This window comes from Sapajus apella, unplaced genomic scaffold (genome assembly GCF_009761245.1).
Source record: "Sapajus apella isolate SASKATOON/1434 unplaced genomic scaffold, GSC_monkey_1.0 scaffold12, whole genome shotgun sequence".
In the NCBI taxonomy this organism is placed as follows: domain Eukaryota; kingdom Metazoa; phylum Chordata; class Mammalia; order Primates; family Cebidae; genus Sapajus; species Sapajus apella.
In genome coordinates, this window is record NW_022436952.1 from 36753387 (window position 1) to 36768015 (window position 14629).

The following is a 14629-nucleotide window of genomic DNA, read 5'->3' on the forward strand; positions in this document are numbered from 1 at the left end:
ACGGGCTGCAGCACGGGGAGGTTAGTCAGACCTATCTGACACCAACATCTACACCAAGCATTTTAACTTCCTTGGAAGAACTGGTTTCTTTATTTTCATAAGGAAAATAACCAACATAATTCCATTACTTCACATAAGCAAAATCCTAATGGAAAGGCCCATCAGCCATCAACATGGTGTGTTTGCTTGGCTGCAGTGAGCTAGCCTAGCTTGTGTCCTAGTTTACTCTCACACAATCAGCTTTAATGAATGCACCAAAGAATCAGACCAGTAAAAAGGACTGGTAGTATAATTAAATAAATAACTTTATTTATGATACTTCAGATTTTATAAATGCCAACTACATAGCAAGAAAAGTCCCATAAATTCTAACCGAGACACAACCACCAATCAAGGCCCTTTGAAAAATCAAAGATAATAAAGTGTCAGGGGAGAAAAGCTTTTGTTCTCCCAACAGAGAATTTAATCAATGAACATTTCTTCCCTGATCCTTTAAGGTTCACAATGGGAAAACGTAACTTTCTTTTAAGGGTACCCTGAATCAATGAACAGTCAATCAACCCACATTTAGAAAAATAAACCCCATAGTTAAGAAAAATATATCAAATGCCCTTCACACCCATAATGTAACAAAACTTTGACACCAGAATGAAAAACGTCTCAGTCTCTGTACCAAACCAGGTGTTAGCCCACTATTAGCAAGTTCACTTGAATAACAGCATGTATACACCATGATGTAGCTGAGAACTATATGCTGATATCCTTTTATTCCCTGTGGCTCGGACTGAAGCCAATACTATAAATACCACAGTGAATTCCAACGGTGAAGAGCAGCAGCGTAGATGTTGGAAATCTACAAACCAGGTGGTAGTTCAGTAAGACAAGTCATGAATTTACAGAAACTAAGAAATGGTTAACTCAAAAGAATTCTGGTGGCTGGTTTAAAATCTGTCACTGTCCACGGATGGTAACAGAAGACAGGTGCAGAGAGAGGCAGATTGTGCCACATGCATCCTCAACAGTGAAACCATTCTCTGGATGTTTGGAAATGGTAAACAGATTTGGAATGAACAGATTTTCACAGAACACAGAATTCCTTGTACATCAGGCAGTAGTCCTTAAACTTTTGCCATACATTGTGGAGCATTTACAAATGGAATTCTCTGAACAGTTAGCCCTCAATACCTTTTTCTATGTGGCTTTGAACAGATCACATTAGAAATGGAGCAGTCCCTTTCCTCAGTTCCCAGTGTCAGTCCTGGTCTGATGAGAACAGTGGGGACAATGACAGACCCTGGCGATTGTTTTCTTCTATCACAGTGGAACTGAGATTTCACATCCTTTCAGTGGAAAATATCAATCCAAAGGAAAAGTGTTAAAAAAAAAAAAAATGGAAGCAGTGACAGGTGCCTTAAATAAAAGACTGTCATTCTTGATGTTTTTCCAGCAATACAGTTAAACCCACTGTACTCGTAATTTAAAAGAAAAAAAGAGACAGTTTTACAGTGTTCTCCATTTCAGACAACCTCAAACATGCTGAAGTTGGTCCATCAGCATCTTAAACAATCTATGAAAAACAGAATTTTCCTCAAATATCAACAGAGTTGAGGAGACAGAGTAGAAATCTCTAGCACAGATTATCAAGAAAGAACTTGTGATTTCTCATCATGAGTGTAAAACAAGAGGACAAGAATTATTTTTATTCACAATCCAATCTGGTGGGTAAAAGAAAAGCAGTCTTTGGATGTAGAAAACCTGGTTTTCTGAAGAGCCCAGCTGTAAGACCTGGCTTGTCATCAGGTTTCAACACTATCACGGAAACAAAGAAAACTGTTTTTGATTGGTTTACTTGCCTCCTGGGGAGACAAAAGCAACGGAAAACCTTTTTGTTTTTTTAATTAAAAACAGAAAAATATGTTAGAAAAGACAGCACAGAAAAACTGTGGCTTCAGTTCAACCTGACCATGTCACAGAGTCCATCACTGCCAGTCTTGCATTCATCCTGTCGCTCAGGCTAATTATCAAGACAGTCAATTTCTCGCTCCGATGTTTCCTTATTCCAGACCAGGGCGTGAAAGTGGTGGTGGTCAAAGAGTCCCTGCAGACGTCCCATCAATGGAACGCATACAGGAGCAACAGGATGGTACAGATCCCAATAACACCCCCCAGGATGAGAGAGTCCCGCCGCTTCCTCAGGTTGATCCTCTGGATCAGGCTGTTCACAGCAGGAAAACGATCTTTGGGAAATCTTTATTAAGGTCATATTTGGAAGAAGCCTCTCTGGTGAAAAGTCGCAGGAATCACAAAAATAGAGATTAGTGGTGTCCAGAAACGGTTAGTGATAGGAAGATGGGGGAAGAAACATACCAGGGGAGTCTTTAGCAGATGCACTCGCACAAACCAGGACTGCCCTGCGGCTCAAGGCCCCTAACAAATACCAATCTCCCAGTCTTGTGTGTAACACAAAGAAGAATAATGAAAAGAAAGAACAGAGAGAGAGAGGGAAAAGAAAACGATGACGACTGCTCCCATGCACTGAGGGCTTACTGCCAGGCTTCAGCCCGGGGTGGGAGCCCGCATGGCCAGGAATGAACTCTGGCAGAGAGGCACAGGCACAGCCAGCCACCGTCGCCACCGCCACCCCATTTCCCTCCCTTTCCTTATTTTCCTTCTCTTTCTCTCTCTCTCTCCTCCCCTTCTCTCAGGAGACTGCAGAGTTCTGCCTGAGAGTTTGAAGAAATACCGGATCCTTTCCTGCCTTGGAGTCAGGCAATTCATGGGAACCAACTCTACGGTCTGTATAATTGGGCACTGGTGAATTATCAAAATTTTGAAAGTTACTTCGCAGCAGAAGGCAGGATACACAGGAGGAAAGAGGACTAAACTGCTTTAGCTGTCCTACTTGGGGACATAAAAATACTTAAAAATTTTTTATGTTAGGGGTTTTATAGTCACATCAGTATTTTACCTAGTATTTCCAGGTATTTTTACGTCGTACTTGTTTTATGCTATAGACCAAAGTGCCTGTGTGGTTTTGTGTTTCTGGCAATGGTTTCTGACAATATACCTGCAGGTACATCCTCTTTGTTAACAGAAGCATTATAGCAAGTTCAGGAAAAGCAACCACAAAAACCGCCTGGGGGTTCCGGAGAGCCGGAACGACCCCTGCTCCTTGTGGGTCCGCCCTGCATTTTCCTGTAATGAAAGTACTCTCACCAGAGCCTAGACAGATTTGTATACTTGTATATTCTACATAGTGTATAAGTAGAACCATGTGTTCTTCTAATCTTGAATTTCCCTTTATGTCTAGAATGGAACTTTATATACTGTAGCCATTAGTTTGTTTTTGGATTTCTGAATTAAAAAGAAAAAAACAAAACAGTACAATTTGCAGAAACAGTTTTTAAAATGTAGAACAGGAAGCATGTATTGAAGTAATGGTAAAAAACTTCTACAAAGTAAAATCTCATATAGAGAAAACGCTTAATATTTTCTTGCTTAATAAAAGGATAACAAATCCACTGAAATGCAATTATTTGGCATCAGGAAACCCTCTTTCTCAGTCTATAATAATTGAGTTCTGTCCAGGAAACAGGGCAGGGCTGACCTCTTCCTCGGCCATACATACAAACCCAGGATTTGCCAGTAAGAATATTCTCTCGCCTTGGCCAGTGACTGGGTCAGGAATGGGTAATAACTCATGCTGGGCGGCAACAGCTCTCTTGGGAACGGCTGTGACAACCGTTAGAAGACACCATTTCTCCGAGGGCATTCTTGAGCCCCTACTACAGCCATCCTCATCGCCCTCGGAGAAGGGCTGCCTGGAGAAAGGGGCTAACATAGAGGAACGCTGAGATACGTGATGGGAAAGAAAGGGACCAAAGAGAGGAAAGGGAGATTCTTAATGATAAAATCTCAGCTTCTGAATCCAGCCATGCCTTAAGCCAAATTCCACCCCTGAATTCTACAGTTACATGAACAAATTGAGTCCTTCCTTTCCTCCCTTAAGTCAGTCTTAGGTTACTGTGACTACCTCTCTTTGGGGCCCTGACTAACCCACACCCATTTTGTTCGATTTTTTTTTTTTTTTTGAACACACATTCTTTTGGAATAATTGTAAATTTCCTGGGTGACTAATTTGTATGAGGCACTTTGCTAGGTTGCAGTATACTGCTTTGCCTTAAGAGAACTTAGGGTTGGGCTGGGCAGGGTGGCTCACACCTGTAATCCTAGTACTTTGGGAGGCCAAGGCTGAAGGATTGCTTGAGATTTGGAGTTCAAGACCTGCCTGGTCAACATGGTGAAACCCTGTCTCTACAAAATATATAAAAATTAGCCGGGCGTGGCGGCACACGTCTGTAGTCCCAGCTACTCGGAAGGCTGAGGTGGGAGGATTGCATGAACCTGGGAGTTTGGAGGTTGCAGTGAGCTGAGATTGTGCCATTGTACTCCAGCCTGGGTGGGTAACAGGGTGAGACGCTGTCTTAAAAAAAAAAAAAAAGAGAGAGTGGCCGGGGCACAGTGGCACGCCTATAATCCCAGCACTTTTGGAGGCCGAGATGGGCAGAACACAAGGTCAGGAGTTCAAGACCAGCCTGGCCAATAGTCCTAGCTACTCGGGAGGCTGAGGCAGGAGAATTGCTTGAACCCAGGAGACAGAGGCTGCAGTGAGCTGAGATTGCACCACTGCACTCCAGCCTGGGTGGTAGAGTGACACTCTGTCTCAAAAAAAAAAAAAAAAAAAAAAGTATACCTGCTAAAAAAAAAGAGAGAGGGAACTTAGAGAAGTATACAGAGTAGTAGAGAAGAGGTCAGGAAGAAGAGCGGTGGTAAGTTCTAATGAACAACTGAAAAAGGCTTCAGTGTTTCACATCACCAATTATTTGACTCCCTCTTCTATTTCAAAGTTTCAAAAGTTTCACTAAATATAAACTCTTACATTCACTAACTAGCTTTTGTTCTGGCTGGCAATTGAGTTCGTAATTTAGTAAAATGAGATAATGTATATACAGCACTCTGTAAATTTTATAGCCCTATGTAAAATGTGATTTTGGACGTGCAGTTTTATACTTGGGGTGACAAGGCAAGAACAGAATTCACAGCAGACTGGAGAATAACAGCACACACCAGGATAGTCTTTTCCTCAGGCAAAGACACATCAAACTAAAAGTGACCTTAGCTTATCTAGGACGACAAGATACTCAATTTTGAAAATTCTATGTCCCTCCCCATTTAGCAGCTGGCGGGGGGAAGCTTTTTCGCCTAGAAGGCTTGTCTTTTCAGAAGTTCAGTGAAGCAAATGACTCAGAGTGCCAGGCTTTTCTGGTTCCCTAGTAAGTTTCTAGGAAGTATTAATAATCCTAATTTAAATGGGAAAATTGAAATGTTTTAAAGTAGAGGTTACAACAAAGTGGAGAATGTATCCCAGAATGCAACCTGTGCATAGAGTCACAACTCCATCAGTAGCTATCGGTCATCCGCACGGATGGCTTCTCCTTCCTTTCCCCTTCCAAACACCTGCCACTGACTTACTCTCTAAATGGGAAACATAAAAAAGAAAGGGCACACGATTTATCAGGTTTAGGTAAGAATAATGTATACTATGGAGTTTAAACATGAATTTAAAAGCTTTCTAAAATGTAAAAGAATTTGATGAATAATTTTTAAATTCACATTTATAATTTTTTTTCCTAAATCTAGTAGTATGAAACTTTTGAGGTACAGTCTTTAGGAATGGTACTAAATAGCCTAAACTTTTACAAAGTAGGGATGCACAATATATTCGTATTATGCAACTACTGATGGGCTCTACTGCTACTGATGATGGCAACCTGCCCCTATAAAAGCACACACAGACACTTCTCCCCTCTACCCTCGAAACACAGATAGCAAACATTCAAAAAGGATACTGGCCAAAGTGTTCATTTTGCTGTGAATTGACTTCAACATTCCTCTCTGTGAAGTCATATTTTCTTTTGTTGCCATAGCAATGCTTCAAGGGGAAAAAGAGATGACAAATCAGCATTTAAGATGAGCCTGCCCAGATCCATCATCCCCTTAACAGTCAAAGAAAACTATAGTGAGCAACATCATCTTAGAAAGCACTGTGCCAGAAAATAAGGGGAAAAAAAATCACTTCCCAAGCCACTACTTTCCCACTGTGCTTTTTCCAAATGACTCCACTGTTCTCTGATATCTTTTTATACAAGGCAGTAAGCCACTTCCTATGTTTGCTTCAAAATAACAAACAAAAAATAAGGCATAAACAGAAACATCACATATTACAAAAGCTTCTTAAAATAGTTTAAAAAGAGGCTAGCTACTAAAATATCCTTAATCGAGAAAAACTGTTGAAAGGGAATTATAATTATAAAAATAGAAAAGAAATATAAAATGTCACAAAATATGCATATACAACAACCCCTTAATTTATGAAAAGATAATGTTCCAAAATTCTACTTGAGAACCAACATTATGCAACATTATGCTGGATTTCCAAGATGGCTGACAAAGGTCATTAAACATGGCTAAGAGGGCTGGGTATGGTGGCTCACGTCTGTAATCCAGCACTTTGGGAGGCCAAGGTGAGAGGATCACTTGAGCCCAAAAGTTTGAGACCATCCTGGGCAACATGGCGAAATCCCATCTCTACCAAAATACAAAAATTAGCCAGACATAGTGGTGTGTGCCTGTGATCCCAGCTACTCAGGAGGCTGAGGGAAGAGGATCAGTTGAGCCCAGAAGGGGGAGGCTACAGAGAGCTGTGATCACGCCACTGCACTCCAGCCTGAATAACAGCGCGAGACCCTGTCTCAAAGAAAATGAAAAAAAGAGAGTGTAAAGACTAAGGGAGAGGGGAAAAAGTCACTTTCTGTAGGCTACAATCTCTTCCATCTGACTACCTTGATGTCCTGTTTAAAAGATCTTTGAGTTAAAATCCTTTTTTTTTTTTTTTTTTTTTTTTTTTTGAGACAGGGTTCCACTCTGTCGCTCAGGCTGGAGAGCAGTGATGTGATCATGGCTATTGCAGCCTTGACCTTCTGGGCTTAAGCAATCCTCCCACCTCAGCCTCCTGAGTAGCTGGGACTATAGGGATGTACCATCATGCTTGGCTAATTTTTTTTTTTTTTAAATTATCTGTAGAGATGGGGTCTCCCTATGTTGTCCAGGCTTGTCTCAAACTCCTGGGCTCAAGCCACCCTCCTGCCTCCACCTCCCAAAGTGCTGGAGTTACAGGTGTGGGCCACCAAGCCTGGCTCTAAGTTAATATCTTTTTGCTATTGCTTCTAGGCTTACTCATTTCCCATAGTCTTATCTTTCTGGACATTAGAGTCCTGGAGGGCAGGGTCAGTATCCCCTTTGATATGTAACACACAGGAGTGCTTTGCATATTGACATTATAAAGAAGAACAGGAAATGCTGTTGAGCAATTTTGAAATATTATTTGACACAAATTTTATATTCTTCATAAGAAATCATACCTAACTTTATACTCAGTGAAACTTTTCTTGTAATGCCTATCATATTTTGGAACAAGGGAAAATACTGAAATAAAAGGCCTTCTAATAACATGTTTTTTAACTAGCAAAGTAACAGTAACAATTCAATGGTTCTCAATTGTTCCTACCCTATGAGGTAACTCAAGTTTTTATACCCATATTACCAGCCCTTAATTGGCCAGTTCCAAAGTGAAAGCTTAATTAAGGCAGCCTGGCCCTAGAAAATCAGGCAGAAAAAAAGGGAAATAAAGAAAAAAAGAAAAAGCATTATCAGGAAACTTTAAATAAAGAATTCCTGGCAAAATGTGATCAGATCTCATGTGCTGATAAAAAGGAAAAAGTTACAAGAAAGATACTTCAGTCAACATCAGGCAATTCTGTGAAAACTTTCTTCAGATGGAAGACTCAGCACATACAATTTAAACAAAAATTCAAGACACAATAATGGCTTATTGTTATAAAAGACTATAATGTATTAAGATTATTAATGATGGAGAATATTCCAATCCATTGAATAAAGACTCCATGAAGCCATACAAAACAAACAGATATTTAGGAAATGAACACTGAAATATTTAGGAGTAAAGAGGCATCAAACTATGTCACACTTTATAGAAGCTAGATAAAGGGTGGTAAAGGGTATATAGGACTTCTTTTCACTACTGAAATTTTTCTGAAACCTCAAATGATATCAAAATAAAAAGTTAAAAAAGGATTGGTATTAATAATATGGCTACCATTACAGATTACCTAGTATTAGACCAGGCATTTTCCTCACATTATCTTTACCAGTCTTATAGGTAGATATTATCATCAGTACTATGTTTTAAACAGGTAAGAAAATGAAGGTTCCAAGAAGTTAAAGTAAATTATCTAAAGAACAGAGATCTAATAAATAGCACAGCCAGGTTCCAAACCAAGTCAGACTTGAAATTTTTTATTCTTTCTACAATGTGGTAAATACAGCAGTGGTTTAGATGGAGCTCTGTTTTCAGAGTTAGACTCAGACTGGAGGATCTGAATCCTTAATGCTATTTACTAGTCATGTGACCATGGGCAAATTACTTAATTTCTTTTTTGTTTTGGAGATAGTTCTGAATGATTCGGGTCCATCTAATAGGTTATTGAGAAAATTAAATAAAATAATGCATGCAAAGTACTTTTAGCAGAGGCCCAACGTCCATGATAAGAATACAAATGTGGCTGGGCATGGTGGCTCGCACCTGTAATCCCTGTTCTTTGGGAGGCCAAGGCGGGCGGATCACCTGAGGTCAGGAGTTCAAGACCAGCCTGGAAACCCCATCACTACTAAAAATACAAAAAATTAGCCGGGCGTGGTAGCCCACGCCTGTAATCCCAGCTACTCAGGAGGCTGAAGCAGGAGAATCGCTTGAACCCAGGCGGTGGATGTTGCAGTGAGCCAGTATCACGCCACTGCATTCCAGCCTGGGTAACAGAGTGAGACTCCGTCTCCTCTACAAGAAAAAAACAAACAAACAAACAAAACGAATACAAATGTTTGTTATTGTCATGTACTTTGATTTATCTTTCCTGAAAATGCTTTATACATTGGTGAATTCTAGAGTACAGAGACTATACCTAGGTACTTTGCTTTTTTACTATCATAATATAGATATTTTAAAATTCATCAAACCTTGAAAGATAAGCAGTTCAAAACAACAAATAAATGTCCCTTAACTTAAGTAAGAAACTAGTTCAATGTGATTACAGATACTATGAACTATTACTGCAGTAGATTTTCTGCAAGTGCTGTAACAGAAAGTCTATATGAATGACATAAAATTATTTATCAAATTATGCTTAAAATAATTTTCCTTTAAAAAGTGAGACTAAAAAGACTGAGGTTGAAAATATTAAGTAAAAATTAATTGGAAAAATTAACCTAAGTAAAACATCTTAATTAAAGTAACTATAGAAATATAATTTGGGTATCAAATATCTCTTATAAGGGAAGGACACAGTAAAAATTTCATCTTTAATGAGGATAAGCAAACCTTAACTCTAGTTATATAGGGTTAAACCTGATCTGTTCATTAAAATGATTTTTCTTTAATTCTAAAAGAGCTGTAACACTGTTCATTAAATTTACATGAAAACAAACAAAAACCAACAAAGCAAAACAAAATCTTATTCCTACCTTATTGTCTCTTCTATCAGACGATCTGAGCTGCAAATAAAAAGAAAATTTAAATTCCAGATTTACTAAATGCACATTTAAAACTTGTATTTAATTTTTCTACATCTATAATTTTTAGCCATTTATATATACAGAATCTCTAGCTTTTTGAAAGCACCTGGAGAAAATTCTGGACTCTAAATTTTTATTTTTATTTTTGGACAGAGTCTCACTCTGTGACCCATGCCAGAGTGCAGTGGTGCAATCTCAGCTCACTGCAACCTCCGCTTCCTGGGTTCAAGCAATTTTCCTGCCTTAGCCTTCCAAGTAGCTGGGATAACAGGTACCCACCACTATGCCTGGCTAATTTTTGTGTTTTTAGTAGAGATGGGGTTTCAGAATGTTGGCCAGGCTAGTCTCAAACTCCTGACCTCAGGTGATCCACACACCTTGGCCTCCCAAAGTGCTGAGATTACAGATGTGAGCCACCACGGCTGGCCTGGACTTTGAAATAAATTTAATTCATTCATATACAATATATATAATTTCCATCTTATAACCAGGCATGGTATCTCACGCTGGTAATCCCAGCACTTTGGGAGGCCAACAGAGGCCAGGAGTTCTAGACCAGCATGCCCAACATGGCGAAACCCTGTCTCTACCAAAAATACAAAAATTAGCTGGGTATGCTAATGTGTGCCTGTAGTCCCAGCTGCTCAGTAGGCTGAGGCATGAGAATTGTTTGAACCCGGGGAGGTTGCAGTGAGTTGAGATCATTGTGCCACTGCACTCTAGCCCGGGCCATAGAGCAAGACTCTGTCTCAAAAAAAAAGACCCCAAACAAATAATTTCTATCTTACTTTTGTTAGTTTAAATCTATTTTTTCCACAGAGATACCTGATAATTAAAGTTGGAACAATTTTAATGACAGCATAAAGAAATGAAACTTTTTCTTTAATCTAGATAGCGCAAAGTTGTCACCACCATCTGTTCAGAACTTAAGAATCAGAACAAACTTGTTGAGACACAATAGGAAAATATAATTCTGATGTCTATAAGTAGTAAATACTTATACCTTAATGTTTATTCCTTTTTTGGGAAACAGTCTTTTTTTTTTTTTTTTAAACTAAAACAAATCTCAGCTTTAGAATTCAAGAATCTGAATAAAGATACCAAATACACCTTTCATCTGTAAATTGTTTGCCTTTATGCGACAGGCACTGCAAAGAAAGAAACAAACACAACCATTTGAGGGAGAAATTAATAGGTAAAGTTTGGTAAAGGGCCAGCTTTACAACAGAAGTAGGAAAACAAACTTCCAGACATCTGTATCCACATGGCATAGAGTAAGGTACACAGCAGGCACTCAAATAAATATTTGCATGTTTTTTTCCAACTACTTATTTCCAAAAGAATTTCTAAGTTCGTTCTACAAGTAATAAGTCAAGGTTTCATTATAAAGTAATGGACTAGGTAATCTAAGTTATGGCATATATTAGGGAACAAATGAGCTTTACAAAGTCATAAATACCGGCCGGGCTCAGTGGCTCACGCTTGTAACATCAGCACTTTGGGAGGCCGAGGGGGTTGGATCACAAGGTCAGTAGATCTTGACCAGCCTGGCCAACACAATGAAACCCCATTTGTACTAAAAAATATAAAAATTAGCTTGGTGTGGTGGCGGTTGCCTGTAATCCCAGCTACTCGGGAGGCTGAGGCAGGAGAATTGATTGAACCCGGGAGGTGGAGCCGAGATCGCACCACTGCACTCCAGCCTGGGAGACAGAGCTAGACTTCATCTCAAAAAAAAAAAAAAAAGTCATAAATACCATATATAAATCCTATTATTAAAAATTTCAAAAAGTACAAAGATGGTGGTGAGAGACAGACTATGTGGCTATTTAAATGCCAAATCTACCACTTTTTAGTTATTTGACACAAGGCATGTTTCTCTGTGGCCCAGTTTTCTCATCTGTAAATTGGCAAGAATAATAAAACCTACTTGTTCAAATAAAGGGATCTGCATAATGACTACATCAGCACCTGGCACATAGTAAGTGCTAAGTATTTTTTGCTATTAGTTTCTTGATAACTACAGATTATAAATCTAAGCATAAAACTGATACAAATTTCCAGATAAACTCACGATTCTGATGAGGTCTATGATTATTAAGTATGCACTTACTCTTCTAACAAACATGTATAGAAGCACCTCTGGAGGCTACTAGGTGAGAAGGAGGCTACAAACCTGCCAAGATCTTACAATAGAGATAAAGAAGACTTATACCAAAAGGTGTCTGGTGAACTGGTCACAAGGCCACAAAAAAAGTGGGTTAACCTGGGTTAATACCTCCTTCTTCAACATAATGGTTTGGCTGACTATCCTCATCAGGGCTACTTAGCATATTAAAGAGCATAAACATAAGCTATTCTAAAATCTAGGAAGTACATATGAACATGAAGAATTATATTGCCCAAGTCAACAAACTAGTTTTGTGCCAACAGCCTTAATGAAGATAAAATAAATGAAATACACTACTAAATTAAGTGCAAAAGAGCAATCTATTAATTTGCTAATTTTGTTAAGAATAAAATTCTATGAGATTGATTCTGTAATTCTCTTCATTTAGAAAAAACTTGGGTCTGGAGAACAGATTTCTCTGTACCAAATGATGTCGTTTGGTAGCACTTTGCCCCCAGCAGAGCTTCTTTCAAAATTGGAGGAGTCAATCATCTCAAACCCCTTTGCTGGTTTATCAACTAAGTTTATACACTGTTCTGAATCTTTTGTCATTTCAACAATGTTTACAAAGTCTTCACCAGCAGAATCCATCTCAAGAAACCACTTTCTTTGCTATCTATTAAAATCAACTCCTCGCCTGTTCACCTTTTATCATGAGATACTATTGTTAATTAAGTCACATGAGATAAGACTGCAATCCAGTCACATCTTTCAGGCTCTGCTTTCTAACCCTTTTCTTTTCAAGACAGTCTTGCTCTGTTGCCCTGGCTGGAGTGAAATGGAGTAATCTCAGCTCACTGCAGCCTTCACCTCCTGGGTTCAAGTGATTTTCCTGCCTTAACTTCCCAAGTAGCGGGGATTACAGGTGCATACCACCACACCCATCTAATTTTTGTATTTTTAGTAGAGATGAAGTTTCACTATGTTGGCCAGGCTAGTCTTGAACTCCTGCCCTCGGGTGATCCACTCCCCTCAGCCTTCCAAAGCACTGGGATTACAGGGATTACACACATGAGCCACTGCGTGCAGCTCAGACTCCACTTCCAACTCTAGTTCTCTTGCTAGTTCTGCCACATCTGCAGTTACTTTCTCCACTGAAGGCCTGAACCCCTCAAAGTCATCCAAGACGGTTGAAATCAGTTTCTTCCAAATTCCTGTTAATGTTGATATTCTGACCTCCTTCTGAATGTTCTTAATGGCATCTAGAATGGTGACTCCTTTCCACATCATTTTCAATTTACTTTGCACTGATCCATCAGAAGAACCACTATCTATGGCAGCTTTGGTCTTATAAAATGTATTTCTTAAATAACAAGACTTGAAAGTCAAAAATCACTCCTTGAACCACAGGCTTCAGAATGACTGCTGTGTCAGCAGGCATGAAAACAACATTCCTTTCCTTGTAGATCTCCACCACAGGTGAATTGTCAAAGAGTAGTAATATTTTGAAATAATTCTTTTTTTTCTGAGCAGATCTCCACTTCAAATGGGCTTAAACTATTCAGTAAACAATGCTGCAAACAGATGTGCTGTCTTCCAGGCTTTGTTGTTCAATTTACAGAGCACAGGCAGAGTAGACTGAGCATCATTATTAAGGGCTCTAGCATTTCTGGAAGGGTAAATAAATAATGGCTTCAATTTAAAGTCACCAGCTCTATTACCCCTAAGAAGTGAATCTGCTGTCCTTTGAAGCCAGGCAGTGACTTCTCATCTCTAGGAGGAAAGTCCTAAATGGCATCTTCTTCCACCAAAAAACTGCTTCTTCTACATTGAACATCTGTTGCTTAGTGGAACCACCTTCATCAACGATCTTAGCTTGATCTTCTGGATAACTTGCGGCAGCTTCTAAATTAGCATTTGCTGCTTCAACCTTGCACTTTTATATCATGGAGATGGCTTCTTCCTTAAACTCCATCAACCAACCTGTCAGCTTCAAACTTTTCTTCAGCGGCTTCGTCATCTCTCTCAGCCTTCATAAAACTGAAGTGAGCTAGGGCCTTGCTCTTGATTAGGTTTTGCTTTAAGGGAATGTTGTAGGTGGTTTGATCTTCTAACCAGACTATTAAAACTTTCTCTGCAACAGCAATAAGGCTGTTTTGCTTTCTTATCATTTGTGTATTCACTGGAGTAGCACTTTTAATTTCCTTCAAGAACTTTTCCTTTGTTTTCACAACTGGGCTAACTGGCACAAGAGGCCTAGCTTTCAGCTTAGGTCGACTTTCGGTAAAGGTAGTCATTTCTGTCTTTTAATTTAAAGTGAGAGTTGTGTAACTCTTTCTTTCACTTGAACACTTACAGGCCACTGCAAGCTTATTAATTAGCCTAACTTCAATACTGTTGTGTGTCAGGTAATAGAGAGGCCTGAGAAGGAATGAGTTGGGAATGGATGGTGAATGGCACAGTCAGAACACACACAACTGGCAGGGCGCACTGGCTCATGTCTGTAATCCCATCACTTTGGGAGGCTGAGGTAGGAGGATTGCTTGAGTCCCCAGGAGTCTGAGACTACCTTGGGCAACATAATGAGTCCTTGTCTATACAAAAAAAATTTAAATTATCTGAGTACAGTAGTGCGTACCTGTAGTCCCATCTACTTGGGAGGCTGAGGTGAGAGGATCGCTTGAGCCCAGAAGGTGGAGGTTGCAGTGAGCTGAGATCATGCCACTGCACTCCAGCCTGGGGGCAATAGAGAAAGACCCTTTCTCAAAACAAAAGAAAGAAAACCTACACATACACAACATTTATTAAGTT

At 39.4% G+C, this 14629-nt stretch overlaps 1 protein-coding gene across 4 annotated transcripts in view; it reads right to left on the minus strand.

Moving 5' to 3' along the window:
• Positions 1-287: 287 nt before the first annotated feature.
• GOSR1 (golgi SNAP receptor complex member 1) overlaps positions 288-14629 on the minus strand; it is a 37745-nt gene continuing 23403 nt past the window's right edge. For 2 of the 4 annotated variants that reach the window (XM_032280978.1, XM_032280981.1), the window contains exons 7-9: positions 9658-9687; positions 5910-5992; positions 288-2237 (exon numbers count right to left, since the gene is read on the minus strand). In XM_032280978.1, coding sequence (XP_032136869.1) covers positions 2113-2237; positions 5910-5992; positions 9658-9687 — 238 coding nt within the window. In that variant the 3' untranslated portion in view covers positions 288-2112. Of the gene's footprint in view, positions 2238-4758; positions 5361-5909; positions 5993-9657; positions 9688-14629 lie in introns of those variants that run through there. The other 2 variants (XM_032280979.1, XM_032280980.1) reach the window with 2 other exon arrangements.